Here is a 16061-nt window from a genome sequence, read left to right as displayed (position 1 = left end):
TCCAGGCAATATATGAGCCTTCTTTGCTCTCCATTTCTCACTCCCCCATAGCACACAGCCTTGAAACTCTGACTTTAATGTTGAGCAAACCAAGACCTCTTTTTTTTTTTTTTCCTATTCTGATGATAAGATCTGGCTACATCTCCTTCATCACACTCTTGTGCAATCAATTGCAGGCTGACTGCTAACTGGATGATGCCTCTGTCTGATGGGGTTAATGATCTCTGCATGATAGGAATGGGAGCATATTAACGGAAGTTGCACAGTTACACCCTTTGTAAAATGGCTTGATAATAGGCCAAATACTTAAGAGCAACAAATAAACTAACCCCCAAAGCAAATGAACAGATCCATTTACTTAAGCCTGCTTTGCATACCAAACAGGGAGAGATAAGCATTGGAGCCACAATTCCTAAAATGCAGTGATTGAACAATGTGGGAATTTTTTTTCCTTACTAGCTTTGTAGAAAACTGTGAATCATGCTTTAAACAGACAAACAAGTCCTACATAATCCCAGTCTAGGTATAAGGACTGGGAAACAGTAAAATACCAAGAAAGTGAAGCAGCCACGGGCTGAAGCAGCCCAGGAATGTAGCAGTTTCCAAACAGAAGGGCCACAGGCCATATCCTGAGGGATGGGGCGAGAAGGAAATATTATGCCTTGGCCAAAAAGGCAAAAGCTGCACGGCACAGGGCTTAGGTAGCACTGCCTGGAACTGACTTTAGGGAGAGAAGGCCTTATGATGCAACAAGCTGGGAGGGAATAAGAGGAAAGGAAGGAATTGCATCAATAGCTACAAAGATGAAAAGCTGCACAATGTCTCAAGGATGGGAAGAAACAGGCAAACTTCCGAAGACAGGCATTCTCAAAGTCCAAAATCAAAACATGAGTATCTGATTTGACAGATTCGACAGCCACAGATGAAAAAGAAAAGGAAATTCCTCAGACATAGAGAATAGGAATCTTGCTATTATACATACTGCACAGAGTTTACACAGACAGGTTTTGGTGTTAAAGGGCTTTTCCATAGTATTTTCTCTCTCACTTCCTTTGAGGAGAGACAGTGAAAGAGTGGCAGTGGGCAGGGCTGCACTCCATCTGAAAAACCCAGAGCTGGATTGTGCATCACTTCAGGTCTATCTCACATTGTGTAATAACTGTTGTATCACACTCCTCTTACAAAAGAGGCAAGGAGAATAATGCGAAGAATGAGCACTGCTAAATTGCGACTCAAGTGTTTAACTACAAGCATAACTAATGACAAACTGTTCAGCATGTAAAAAACCTTGAACTATGATTAAATCAGCAGCAGTGAATGTTGATATTACTGGTTTATTTCCAATTAGTGCACATATTATTTTGCATTCATAGCGTGTGAATTCCAGTCTGACCTACAGTTGGCTAATCACGTGTGGGAGAACTGAGACGCTTCTTGTTCCTGACCTGGCACAAGAAAGAGATGACACTGCAATGAAGCCCTGAAGGAATGGACATCTTGCTTCAACAGGAAGCAAGGAGCTTCAGACATGTGTCTGTCTTCATCTGGAAAATAACTTCCCAAAATGACATTTTGAGGATGGTGAGTAGGGAGGAAAGGAACAGAAAAGAGTAAATATACTCATATTTCTCCCCATTTATGGTCCTCCAATGAGGTACAAGAAAAGGAAGATATCTCAAGTCACACAGGATACAGATTTTTTTTAACCAAAATGCTGGTTCATTTTTAAGTTTAATTTGTATTGCCATTAGTAGATGTCAGTAAAGTAAAACCAAAGATTGCTCAGAAGTAGCACTGCTTATTTTTTATTCTAGAATATTCTAACAAAGTATTTCACAAATCCTTCAGAGCCCTTCCTTTTGGCACTTGTTCCCTTTCTCTTGTCACGATAATTGTAAACAAAAAAACCAGCCATGAACAACATATATGTTACCAAAACTGCCATTTAATTTGCTACATTTGCCCTTAATTCTAACAGCAAGAGAAAGACAACATGGTTTTTTTATGAATGCCACCTCCAGCTGATTTAAAGAAAACTTGATGCCAAAAATTAGATGACTCATGATTTTTGCACTGCACAGAGAATGTCTTCATTTACATAATTATACCTGTATAAACTACACACCAACTGGTTCCCAATCTGGAGTTCACTCTGAAGTTTCCCTAAGGGAAAGGTGTCACACGTGATGAGAAACAGTTTATGAGTCTACAAATGTGAAGGACAGGAATGAAGTGCCAGATCACTTGTCCTTATAAGAAGTCCTGCACACTATGGCACCCTCAGCAAGCGTAAGCACCACTTGTCTGGTAAAACACATGAAATACCTAGTAGTACCACCATCAGACTGCAAGCTTTTCTTTTTAGGTTTTAAACAATGTTACTGGTTGTATTAATTACATTACCTGCAGCTACTATGACGATGTCAGCAAGTTGAGTGTGGACCTTAAGCTGTTCCTTTGGCGTGTGTCTATGCGCAATGGTCACTGTAGCATCTCCTGAAACAAAGATTGACAATTGACAGACAAATAGAGAGGGCCTACATAGCAATTACTTTCAAGTACAAGTGACTCATTTCAGTATGCAAAGAACAGTAAAGATGACCACCAGATTTGTCTAGTAATGCATCACTTGTTTCAGCATAAGCAGATTGCTCACAGCATTTGCATTTTACACATGAAAAAGCACTTACTCCGAAAAATTGACACAGGATTAATTAATACATACACTGTGGACTGACATTATTCCTTACTGATGTTCTCCCTTACAGGAATGAGCATGACTGATCATCTAACCAATGAGAGATGACAACAACCAAGGCTCTTCTTGGCCTGAACAATGAGTTTAGTAGCTACAACGAGACTTAAGGGCCAAGGGTTTTTCACAGAATCACAGAAAGGTTTCAGGTTGAAAGAGAACCTTAAGATCATCTATTTCTAACACCCCTGCTATAGACAGGGATATCTCCCTCTAGACCAGGAATCTGACCAAATCAAGCTCACAGCCCCATACAGCCTGGCCTTGAATGCATCCAGGGAGGAAGCATTCACAACCTCACTGGGAAACTTGTTCCAGAGTTTCTTCCTTACGTTTAGTCTAATACATTTAGACTAATAGCCTAATCTCTTCCAGTTTAAAAGTATCTCCCCTCATCCTGTCGCAATCTGCTTTTATAAAAAGTTCCACCCCAGCTTCCTTGCAGGCCCCCTTCAGGTACTGGAACCCCACTACAAGGTTCCCCGAAGCCTCCTCTAGGCTGAAAAGATCCAGCTCTTAGCCTGTCCTCACAGGAGAGGTGCTCCAGCCCTCTGATCATATTTGTGGCCCTCCTCTGGACCTGCTCCAACAACTCCATGTCCTTGCGTAGAGGGGCAGAATCACCTCCCTCGGTCACACTTCTCTTGATGCAACCCAGGATATGGTTGGCCTTCTGGGCTGCAAGCACACACTGCCAGCTCACATTGAATATCTCAGTCAACATTCCCAAATCCTTCTCCCATCTAAACAACAATTGCACACAAGGGTCACACAGCAAAATCCCTCTGTTGACTGGAACACCAACAGATTTCAGAGAGAAGAAATGTTCCTGAACCCACATGTGTAACAATCAAAAGCAGCATCAATATTTATATGATCTGTATAATTTCAATTGTATGGATCTGAGAACGTTTATCACTTATCACTTCAGGAATAAATACACCCAGTGCCTATATTTTCTCATACACTCAAAGCATTGTAAGTAACCATTTTACTTAGGTCAAATGCAACTAAAGGAATGGAAAAGACCAAAAAAGGCATACTGAGATTTTGCATATGCCCAACCAGCTCTTCTATCTCCTGATAAAGTAAAAACTGCTGAACCTGTACCATACACCAGAGTAGGAAGTGTTTGAAGTTATAAGTGTAAGACCACATCCTTTCGGATAAACTCAAAGGCATTGGGGCCTGCTCCTGCATGCACCCACATTGCTTGGCACAAAGCTACAAATAAACCCTGCTGGTAAGACATGAAAAGCCTCAGGTAGATCAACAGAGATACTGAGGAGAGACCACTACACACAAAACAAAATGCCATTGGATTTGGGACTAAGGTATGTGACAATCCCTCTGAGATTGCTCAAAAATTGCAAAGATAGAAGCTATTGAAGGAGACTGTTCCCAGATTCTGATGCCATTCTCCAACTATTTGTTCTACTCAGAGTTCTTGTGCTCATCTCCACCTTCAATTCATCAAGGACTCAGAAACCACTTTATTAACCATTAAATAAAGATTTTTTGCCATCTCAGACATTACCACCACAGATGCGTCCTCTGGAATGTGTCTGGCTGTCTAATCTGGGCCTCTTATCTCATTAACTCTCTTCCTCGAGAATCTCATCTGCCTGTGCTCCAAACTCACTGCTCTATTCCCTTATCTCTCATCACCCTTCTCCTTCAGTTATTGCCCATCCCCCTTCAGTCTCTGCATTCATGGAGAGCCAGATGAAGACATCTGCACTTAATGTCAATAGAGAAGTACACATGTGCACAAGCAATTTGACATAAGGGGAATTCCTAGAAGTTAGAAGGCTTTCACCATTTTTCTATAACTTCCCATGCACATAAGTTCATCAGGAGCTTGGAATAAGCTTTTTTTTTTAAATACCGCTGCACTTTCTTCGCAGAAACATCCCAAGCAGCACATGAAGCCTGCATATCTACTTTCTTTCTTCCCCCTTTTCTTCAGTATCACCTTTTGATCCCTGATGTAACTAACAATAATGAAAAACAATTAGAACAAGAAATCTCAAGGGGAACAGAGCAAAGGAATGGAATAATGATGGAATAAAAAGGAGAAATCTTCTGTTACTTACTTCAAGCAAAATATAAGATGTCCTGCCTGATACAAGCTTTGCTATCAAAACCATACAGAATGAGGTTCCTTAGATATCCTAGACAATGCTCAAGTGCTCTGAGAGAAAACAATGGATTAAATCCAAAGTTGTGAATATTCATAGCTTCTAAACAGTAAATTCATAGCTTCTAAGCAGTAAAATCAGTTTTCCATTTAGTCAAGATCATGTCAGAACAGAAAAAATAACTGACAATGCTACTTAACACTAACAGAAGACAAAAGGATATTGCAAATAATGCTTAGTATAGCAATATAGTGCTAAGTCACCAGTTTACAAAGCAAAAATAGTGTCTTGATCTGTCTATGGAGAACACATTGTTTTGTAAGGCCACAGAACCTTTTCCTTTTCCTGTCTAATCAGATATTGCCACCTGCAGGACACTACAGTTTCTACATACAAAACATTACAGATTAAGACAGACTGCAGCTTTTCATTTTTGCTTATCATCTCCAAAAAACTGAAAACATATCCAAAAACATACCTACGAACCTCACCTCACCATGCAATAGAATTACTTTACAACATCAGTCCCAGCTGCTGATAAAATCCTATCCTGACTGATAGGAAATTTATTTTTCATCACTTACAATGCATTGTCTGGTCCTCATCCTCAGGAAAAAAAAAAAAAAAACAAGAAAACATGTTCCACTTTATTTGTATTAACAAGGCTAAATCATTCTAAAAACGCAAGCAGAGGAAAGTTGTCTGCTCGGCAACAAACCAGGCTGCTGTGGAGAGTAGGCACCAGGAAAAGAGAGAGCTACAAGGAAAAGATTAAGCAGATCTTCAGAGGAACCCAATACACAGACTACAAACAAAAGAGGCGTCCCAACTTTGAAAAGATGTATTATCACACTCCCAAGAAAGACACACTTATTGCTTGGCCCTTGGAGCTAATTGCAAATATTCCTTTGGTTTCTCATTCAGCTGCCATATCCTGTATGCTACCACCTTGCAGGTTGGAAAAACAAGAAAGACTGCCTTGTAAATAAATCCATTTCTTCAGAATGAGCAAAGATAGTGTTAATAGATAACAAGAATGAGTTAACTCTTTTCACATCTTTGAATGTATTTATGTCCCGCACTGAATAAGTTTCAAACCAAGGTAAGTTTCAAACAGCAGCTTTCCCACAGAGGCTGAATAGACAAACTGATTACTAAGAAGCATTCAATATTTCATTATATTAATAATGGATTTCACTCTCCGCTCCTACTATATACATCTAGGATTAAACAACAGCATTTACCTCATTTGCACACATCACTGTGTCAGTTACTAACATCAAAATGAAGCTGTAAAGTAGCAGTATTTTATTTACATTTTATTTTTAACAGTTACACAGCAGCACATCCATACTTCTGCAAATAAAATTACTCAAAAATATTTCCATTACAGCTTTAAAGATTACCTAGTTCCAATGTCCTTGCCATATGCAGGGACACCTTCCACTGAATGAGGTTGTACAAGAATTGATCAGGCTGGAAAAGATCTTTAAATGTAAACAGCTGTTGTTTCAAAAGGAAGATAAAATGATGACATAACATCAGAAAAAGCCCAGCCCAGAAACTGACCTTACCTGCTGAGAAACCATCAGGAAATGCATTAGTAATTAATTCCCTTGCTCCAGTTGCTAATGTCATACAAAAGAAAGGCTTTCTCTTTATCCAAATCCTCTAGTTAGCTTTATTTTAACTATTTCACTAATTGTTAAAATGGAAACATTTAGACACCTGACAACACTCACAGACTTACCTCCAGGCCTTTCGTGCTCTCCGTCGGTATGCAAAAGCATTGAAATGGGCATTCCAACATTCTTAGATCTTCCAGCTACAACAATATTTTTCCCAAATGTTTGTATCCCTTATAAGAAACCAAAACAGAACACTACATATTAATCTGCTATTCCAAATATACCCAAATCCTTCCACTCAGTGTCAAAATAATGACAATCATTTGCTATTGTGTACTGCTGACACCAGTGGGACCTGGAAACCCACAAGGCCAAACTTTAAGTATGAAGCCACAAAACAACACTCAGCTTTCACAGCAGAGAAACAAAACTGGCAAGTAATTGAGTTTTTCTGAATCATCCTTTGTAGACTTAAAGATTCTCTTTGCTGACCACAAAGTAAAATGAATGCTCTCTTGTCCATTGGTAGGAGTGTATTTTACTTGGAAAATGGCATCTATTAATAATGCATCTTCTCCCCTTCTAGTAATCAACTGAATATTCTCATTTCTGTTCTGCATTTTTCCCTTTACCCTACAGGGATTTATGCATTGCAGTCTTCTATTTGATAATTAAAAAGGAATGGAGGACAATTCCTTAAATATCCTTGCAACACTAAACAGTAGAAAATAAGTAACTATTCAAAATGCTCTAAGTCTTTGACATGAACTACAATCTACACTTAATATTTATAATACTGGCAAAACATCCCATCCTCTTTGTCATCTCCTTTAGATTGATGCTCTAAATATGAGTTCTTCAATGAGAACAATACATTAAGACAGCCCACACCTTTTAACCCACACCTGACTTTGTCCTTCATTCCTTCTGCATTTAAAAAAATAAAATTCAGTACAGATGAACTTCCTACCTGTCCGTTTTATGATTTCCCAGACAGCAGCAGCAGTGGCAGGTATTATAGAAGGCTGATCAAGACACAGACGTCCAATGTTAATAATATGAAATCCATCCACATCCTTTTCAGGTGCAATAGCATTACAGACTGTCCGCTCATCTATGTGGTCTGGGAAACATTGTGTTCCAATTACACTTTCAATTGTCAAAGGTCATCACTCCTATCTGAATCATTACAGAGAAACACACTAGTTCCATCTAGCTAGAGTTTCTCCCCTCAGAGATGGAAGTTGTAACCTCCATCTTTAAAGTCTACTGAAAATTAAATGACTATTTGTAAAACTGCCAGTGCATCAGATTCAGTCCAAATTAGAGGCTGACACTAAGCTGAAAATGTTGACAGCAACTATAAAAGTAGAAGCTTAAGCAAGACATCTCCTGTATGTTCTGGAAGCATTATCATCACTTCACTGAAAAATAATTAAATAATGGGAAAAAGTTTTAGTGTATACTACCCATACCAAGCAGCACAAAGGATCCATTCCTAAGTTTTAACCAAATGCAAGGAAATAATGAACTGTGATGTTATTTATTTTTCAGGTCTAGCCTTTGGTTTCCACTTCTACAACACAAGTGGTTTTAAGAATTTGTAAATCAGTGGGACCCAGTTACATCCTACTTCAAAAAAAAAGAGCTCAGGACATGAAATATGGCTTAAATGATACTAGCTGTTTTAAAAAAAAAGATACATATTAGCCAGTTCTACATCTGAAAGGTTATAAAACCAAGTTTAAAGCCTGCACAGATTTGAACACTTCAGAAGAACTGCTCTGTAAACCATGCCCCTATATTGACCCACAAATGAAATCCTGTTTGAGTAATTCATCTAGTGATACCGTCAGTCAATTTTAGTCTACTGCTTCATCATCTAATATCTTCTCCAGAATTACAGTCAAGGTTCAGTACCATTAGAATTTCTATATATTCTTCTGTAATGAAAGCATCCGTTCTAGGCAAGAGCTTGTCAAATCTATGCTTCAGGGAAGGTTCAGCCTCTACTGCCATACTGCTAACATCTGCCTGTGACACCGTGGGCCAGCACAATAAATTAGGATGCATTACTTTTGGAGCAGCCCTTGTTAACCAAACTTTCAAGACAACATTGGTGATCACTTGCCTAGCTACTCCAACATGCTCTCTTATTTACACAATAAGCATATGCCTCCAATCTAGACACTAGAAACGAAGTCCAGTTCACAAAAGAGACTGATGAAAACAAAAACGTGGAACAAAAGATCCTGAAAAGTATAGACAGGGAGCAAATAATACAACTGTTTGGCAGCACAGAAGGATGTGACGTTTATCCTAATCTATCCCACAATTCACTGCTGCTTGCAACTAAGACAATGTCAAGTTTTTCACTTTCTATCTCAAACATCAAACACGTCTTCCTATCTTCCAGGCAACTTAAAAGTTAGAGCAAAGTCTCCAAGAAGCCATTACCACATCAGAAGTATGGTGCTCTAAAGTGGCACAGAAAGGAGGTTTTCCTTAGGCAAAGATGGTAATCGTCAAAGTTAAGTTGCTCCAGCTCACAGAACTGAAAGAACAAAGCTATTCTCTGCTTCTATTTTTATCCCAGTGTTGATCAAAAGCCACACCTGTGTGTGGCTTATTGTGAAAAAATAAATATCCAGCACCCCACACAACAACCCCAACTGTAAGACAAGCAGCCATTGCTGACTAAGCTCTCACAACTTCTGGACTTCGTATCCTCTGTTAAAGGACAAGTCCAAAGGATTTCAGAAGAGGCGGCACATCAGTTTTCTGCCCACTTCTTACTCAAGTTGCTTGGAGAGAACATGGTATTACAACAGTAACAGTAAATTCAGCAAATAAAGTTATAGCCAACATCTATTGTGAAAAGAATTTCCTGAAGACTTTCAGTTCACGATGACTTGAATAGTCACCTTTACTAGATACCTATATGAACAATGTAATGCTGAAAAGATTACACTGTTGATCAAATGACTCTAAGGCTTTACTAAGGTAGGCAGCAGCCAACCCCAAAACAGCAATTTTCTCAGGTTGAAAGAAGTCTGCTTATTCTTAATGCAGTTATGGTGTCAGACATACCATAGTTTGTAGGGATACTTATCCAGCTACCTGAGAATTTAAAACATTCAAACATACTAGCAGAAGATATTTAAACAGGCAACTAGAATTATGTTCTGATCCTTCCTCGTCAAATGTTCAACAAGCTTAAAAATGGCCAAGTTACAAGGCTCAAGCCTGGTACTGAACTAAAGCAGACTGCTCAAGAGGGGACTGCAGATACAAAGTCATTATCTCAAACTAAACCAAAAGTACTCCTGCAAATGATACCCAACCATTTGATGGAGGATCAGTGCAAGTAAGACGCATACAACAATAGCTCCCATTCCTGGGAAACACAGCAGTGGACTGGGAATCCACACGAAGAGTCTGTGAACTATGCTACACACAGAGAGGAAGACTTCCATCCCCAGGCTGTCAGTGCTTAACCTTTTACATAAGTTCTTAATATCGAAGACAACTGGTTAAATCACCTGTTTGCCCTGATCTGTTATTATAGGGAGAGACGTTTCCCACACCAGCCTGAGTTTTCAGAAGTTCCTGATGATGTGTCCAGGATTGTCTTCTCCTTCCCTGTGTTCTACTTCCACCTAGTGGCCAACTCACTGCCAACAGGTGGCAAACCTGTTCACAACCATCAACACACAAAAACCGACAGAACTTACTAACGATGAACGTCGGCCGCTACTACAAACATGAACAAAGCACATCCTTCAGTTCCTCCATGAACTCACCGCCCCCCACTGATGTTTTGGGGATATAAAACAAAGGCTGTGAGAATTCCTTGAAAGTGAAGACCAAGACTAAGAATAAGGGGAAACAAAGAGACTACCCAAAAACTGTGCGGTCACTTTGCAGCCATCAGTGGTGCTTAGAAGCATTACCCCCAGGCCAAATGAAAGACAGTTCCTGCCCTTCAGATCCCACAGTTTAAACATGTGATAAAAGACAACATTCGGAAATTAAAAAAAAGGGGAAATGCAACATGCCAGTCAACCTATTACAATGACTCTTGTAGCTTGGGCAAATCTCTATGAGAAAGCACACACTGGTTTAATGAAGCTGATTTCTCGATTGATATGAAGGGCTGCAAATTTTAGCACTGACCAAGTTCCATATTGCCAGCTGCTGCCAACTGATTCATAAGGGTCATCAACTGATCCATATTTTTGTGATTTTAGCAGGAGTGGGGAAACAATCAACAATGCTAAAGGCTTTTGGGTCTTTAGCACAATGCTCATCTCAAATATTGGAGAAAGCATACAACAGGCAGATAAACATTTAAGGCACAAGCAAGAATCACTCTGAGAAAACTGTAGCACTACCTGCTAAGCAGCATATCTTGGCACAGTGCAAGGGATGAACATATGGCAAAGGTTTTGGTATTCAAGGCAAAACACTGCAACATGTTAGGGAAAAAACCTAAATCAGAAAAGTTCACTTGACAAAGTCAAGGAAAGACTTGCTACTTATACAACAACAGAAAAACAGCACCTTCTCATTTAATCCTCTGTTATATATTTGTCCTCTTTCTGGAGCCTCTGATGTCTCTATGATACACTTGCAACAGCAAAAGTTGTCGAACATTTTCCTCTTACAATGACCATATGTAAATATGAGATAAGAGATAACACCTACCTGGAAGAGGCAGCTGAACTAGTACACCACTAACCGCTGGGTCCTTGTTGAGTTTTAACGTCATATCTAAGAGCTCTTCCTGAGAAATATACTTAGGCCTCAGTATGACCTCACTAGAAATTCCTGACAGGAAAAAAAATATTCGTATCAGGAAATTTAGAGAGAGCCTGTCACATTGTATAAAAATCTGTTCAGTGTTTAACAACTGTTTTGGACAACCTTGGATGATTGGCCAAAATGTCCCACTTTCACTCTGTGGTCTTTAACATTACATTTCCTCACAACGATGTCAGTAATGTGACACAGCAGCTTCAAAATTAAAACAGATAAAAATATTTCAAAAATAACAATTTGTCTATAACTATGCTCTTGAGAATTACAAGTAAAACCAAATGGATCTAGCTTTGCTACTAATGCTGGCACCATCTGATGGCTCTTCTGCAGGATCAAATTTAGAACAGATTTTTCAAGTCATAGGACAAGACTGCAGCTCCGCCAAAAGCAACCAAATAGCTTCCTGATTAAGCTGTGGTGCTCTACCATTCTGAGATGCCTGGTTTTACTGCAGACCTACAGCATCCAGTAAGCCAGAAATTCCATAAGATGCACCACATAGATGAAAGCAACTATTAATATTGATGCCATTAAAAAAAAAATTATTCCCCAGCATTCACCTTTAGTTCATAGTTCCTAAACGTGATAATACAAGCTATCACCCAATAATATTTTAAGGTGCACTATTACATTTATGCCTACCACGCACATGACATGAGAACTACTTCCTTTGTATATCACTGCAACTTTTTTACATTAGGTAAATCAGAGAAGGTGAAGAAAATGGTGTCACATGAGACCATGACGTAAAGGTTTTTTTCCCCTCCCATTTTTAGAGTTTAAAAAACAGTGTCCTGTGCTCAACAAAGGAATGCTCGTATTACCTAGTACATACCTACAGCTGCAGCTGCTTTTACCTTATTTCTGACATAGATATGACTAGCTGGGTTGTCTCCTACTAATATGACAGTGAGATGAGGTCTTTTGTTCCCACAGGATATCCACGATTCCACATCCCTTTGAACTTCCTTCAAGACTTGTTTAGCAAGCTTTGTCCCTGAGATAACAGTTGCTTCATCACTAAAAAGACAAAAGTACACATGATAGTCACATCTGGAAAGTCCATAACCATGGCATATTTCTGAGCACACCATCTACTGCATTAAATACTTGCACACACTTCGATGCATGAATTTGACAGTAGTTCGAATACTATTTACAAAATGCTCACGGAGCTTCCTGCGAGAAAGGCAGTGGGAAGGTGAAAAAAGAGCCTCATGCCTTGAATTTGCCTCAGCACCTGCCATCCACCTCCTCTTTTCCCCTCTCTCATTGTTGTCATCAATGCTGCAAGCAGTGATACAGACACCCCCTACGCACCCATCAACCTACAACAAGTGAGAAGCCTCCAGCATGCATTGCTTTCAGATGCTATGATACTAACATTGTTCTATCAGGTAATCCAGCATTTAAACAGGGACATCATTGGTTGGGAGACAAAAACAGGAGTGTGTGCAGTAAGGAGATTGTGTCTGGAAGAAATCCTCAGAAGTACTCAAATACCAGATTGTGGCTTCAATTATATAAGCCATCTACATCTGACTAACAGATGAGGAAATCAAGGTTATGTTTATTTTACCAAAGAACAGTTCTATGAGGACTCTGCTGCCTGCTGCAGGAGAAAAAAAACAAGTATCCAAAAATAAACCTTCCTAGACAAGAAGTAAGAGTACCCAACTCTTGAACTCTGACTGCTCACTCTTAGAATAAAAAAACTCGAGCAATAAAATGACAATCATATGACACTCAAACACATCGTTGACTTCAATCTTACTCCAGCTTTAGCTACCTCCAAGATTATCTTCAGCACTGCTTAATTTAAACTTTGTTTTCAAAGCAATACATGTGGTTTTATTCCTTTCCTGTATGGCCTGCTCTGTACTTTCTCACTTCCCACTTCTCTTCTTTCCATTAGTAATGTTTAGGCCACCTATGGCTTTGGCACAAGACATCTGTTTCCATGTACTCCTTAGGCCAAATAAGTAGTTAATGCTCAACAATGCAGCAGTGGCATAAATGTTTAAGGATAGAAAGAACTAATAACCTTCTGGTGCCAAAAAAGATTTTCAGTCCACATAAAGCCATTTATGCTATTTTTGCATTTAAATGCATGGCCAAAGCATTCCAAAGAGGAAGAAAACCCCTCCTTTTTGGGGCAACTGATTTCAAGTGTATGCCTCTCCCTTAAAGATATAACCATGTAGTCACTGAGTAGGTCTTGAAGATCTGCCATCACTGAAATCGGATCGTATTTGCTCCATCATACTCCACTCCTCTGCCATCAAAATATAAAAAAAATCTAAAGCAAATGAAGAGAACTGCAGTGTGATATTCCACCAGAGCGATGAGGTTTTGTCAGCAGGCAGATCTCTACCAGCACTTAAACAGCTGCATCAAATGTGGACCACTGAGAGATGACCCAAGATTAGTTATCTTGATAATTATATCATCTTATTATCATGACAGCAATCCAAGATACTATTCTTAGGAAATATTTAAATAAGCAATTAATTCTTGCAATTACATTTATGTTTAAGTCTTCTGCTCAGTTACTTTGATGTCTTTTACTTGGACTTTGCCTGACACATCAAATAAGAGAAGTACCTGTGCTGACATTTTGCCTCAGCCTTCTAGGAAGGCAGCAGTATTTACTATTTCTCATCATCATTATTTCAACCAGGTTCAGAATTTTGTCTAGAGTTCTACAGCAAATGCACCAATTCAGACTATATGGAAATGTGCATTATGTTTTGTCTAATGGAAGTGTGTTTTCAGTTCGTAAAAAAAATAAGTTGTACACGCATTTTGGTAGGTAGTTTGCACAAGGAATAAAATCTCCTGGTTCAGACAAAGTCTGTTATAACTTCCCACCTGTACAAGTCTGATCAGTGTTTGGTTTCTCTCCTGTCTATGCCATATTCTGGGAGGAAAACAAGGCTGCACTTCCAGAACACAAAGAACGAAAGTAAGAGTTTTGCACTCTATACTGTCTGCACTATAAGAAACTACAGGACCAGAGTGCAATAACTTGCAATTAATACCTTGCCATATAATAGCATACACCTGTATCCATTTAGGAGCACAGCTAAACAATAAAAAAAGGCAATACCTCAACATACGGAGAGAACATCAGGTTCAATATTCAGAAAAATTATACTTTTGGAAGGAGTGGTGATGGATTGGCACAGACTGCCCAAGGAGGTGGTGGGGTCACCGACAAGCCTGAAACCAGGAGCTGTCACATCAGCATCTTCCCAAGCTTACACACACTTTATTTCCCAACGAAAGCATCGCTACCGTGGTCCCTACTCGAGCGCCCGCTGCGATCTGAGCCGCAAAGCAGCAGCACCCGGCAGCATCGCGCCTGCTGTGCCCAAAGCAGAGCCCCATCCGCTCCGGGGAAGACCCAGCCCTCCCTTCCCTTGAGGCAGCGCGAGGAGGAGGAGAAGGAAGGCGGCGTGCCGTACCTGGCGGCGCTGCGGGGGACGCTGCCGGCGCGGCGGGGAGCGGGGCGCGGCAGGGCCCGCCAGCGGCTCAGGGGGGCCAGGCCCGGCCGCAGCGCGGAGCAGGACGAGCACAGCGAGGCCGCAGCCATTGCGCTGCGCCCAGCGGAAGCGCCGCCGCCGGGAGGAAGGCGGTGCCGGTCGCTGTGACGGGCGGCGGGGCTGGGCGGTGCGCTCGCTGAGGAGCTGCGGCGTGTCCAGGGACGGGCGACGGAGCCGTGAGCGTAAGTGTTGCGGGGGAAGAGTGAGGGGTGCAGAGATTTAACCCCGAGAGAACGGTTGCTTCACCAGTGAAAAGATGAAAGTACACGCGATAGTCGCGTCTGGAAAGCGCGCCATCTACTGCGTTACGCGCTTTGCACGTGCCCTGATGCGTGAATTCGACTACTGTTCGAAACATCCTCACACGCACACACGCAGCACAAACCTTTCCTTCTCCCAGACCTGCAGAACACTCAAGGGCCCCCAGCACATACAACAGCGGCTTGCCCACCGCTCCCCACCTTCCCAACACGCGTTGCCAGCCTGCTTTGGCATCTATCACTTGTAGCCTGGATATCCGTCAGTTCTGACTTCGTAACAGACATGAAAACACCCTTAAGGTTTTTTTGTCCTAAGGAGGTTTTCTCAATCTTTCTAGATCTCCCACTGCCCCTTAACCAGTGTACAAACGAGGTTAAACCCACGAGCATATAAGCTCAACTAGCACGCAGTCATAAGGGAAATGAGTTATTTGCACTCTTAAGAATGCACTCCTAATGCCTTCAAATACCTGAACAGATGCTGCAGGCTTCCTTTTGTTCCCTAAAACAACCCTGCAACCACATCTTTTTTGTAGGACTAACTTAACACACCACAGGAAGCTGAATTCAGTTGAAAAGGAGTCAGTATTTATCAGGCTTGCAGCCAGTTCAGGCCTGTTTACACATAGAAAGTGTTAGTTTTTCCTGTTGCCCTTTAGGTAAGAATGGATATAATAAACTCTGCAAGCTTAAAGAAATACTGAGAGATCTTAGGATCGAAGGTAGACCATTGGATGCCATTTTCTAACACGCACCCCATGAGTCATTCACAAGCATCCCTGTGATGATTGTTTCTTGCATTAACAATCCATACTCACTCTTCTGTCAAATCTCAAGCCTTGAATACAACATATACAATTCCTGAAAGGATAACCACTTCTTCCCTTTAAAGGGCATGATTAAATGAGGTT

The 16061-nt window shown here is 40.6% G+C and overlaps 1 protein-coding gene across 3 annotated transcripts in view; it reads right to left on the bottom strand.

Annotated features, from left to right (window-relative positions):
- LOC136048786 (bifunctional methylenetetrahydrofolate dehydrogenase/cyclohydrolase 2, mitochondrial) overlaps nucleotides 1–14940 on the bottom strand; it is a 56156-nt gene extending 41216 nt beyond the window's left edge. For 2 of the 3 annotated variants that reach the window (XM_065736597.1, XM_065736595.1), the window contains exons 1-6: nucleotides 14813–14940; nucleotides 12181–12365; nucleotides 11232–11354; nucleotides 7495–7647; nucleotides 6647–6754; nucleotides 2404–2496 (exon numbers count right to left, since the gene is read on the bottom strand). In XM_065736597.1, coding sequence (XP_065592669.1) covers nucleotides 2404–2496; nucleotides 6647–6754; nucleotides 7495–7647; nucleotides 11232–11354; nucleotides 12181–12365; nucleotides 14813–14940 — 790 coding nt within the window. Of the gene's footprint in view, nucleotides 1–2403; nucleotides 2497–6646; nucleotides 6755–7494; nucleotides 7648–11231; nucleotides 11355–12180; nucleotides 12366–14812 lie in introns of those variants that run through there. The other variant, XM_065736596.1, reaches the window with a different exon arrangement.
- Nucleotides 14941–16061: the final 1121 nt, after the last annotated feature.

Source organism: Cyrtonyx montezumae, unplaced genomic scaffold, assembly GCF_038088225.1.
Source record: "Cyrtonyx montezumae isolate F1298 unplaced genomic scaffold, pur_monq_1.0 scaffold_2, whole genome shotgun sequence".
Lineage (NCBI taxonomy): Eukaryota > Metazoa > Chordata > Aves > Galliformes > Odontophoridae > Cyrtonyx > Cyrtonyx montezumae.
Note: the sequence above shows the minus strand (reverse complement) of the source record. Positions and strands in the feature narration are given on the sequence as shown.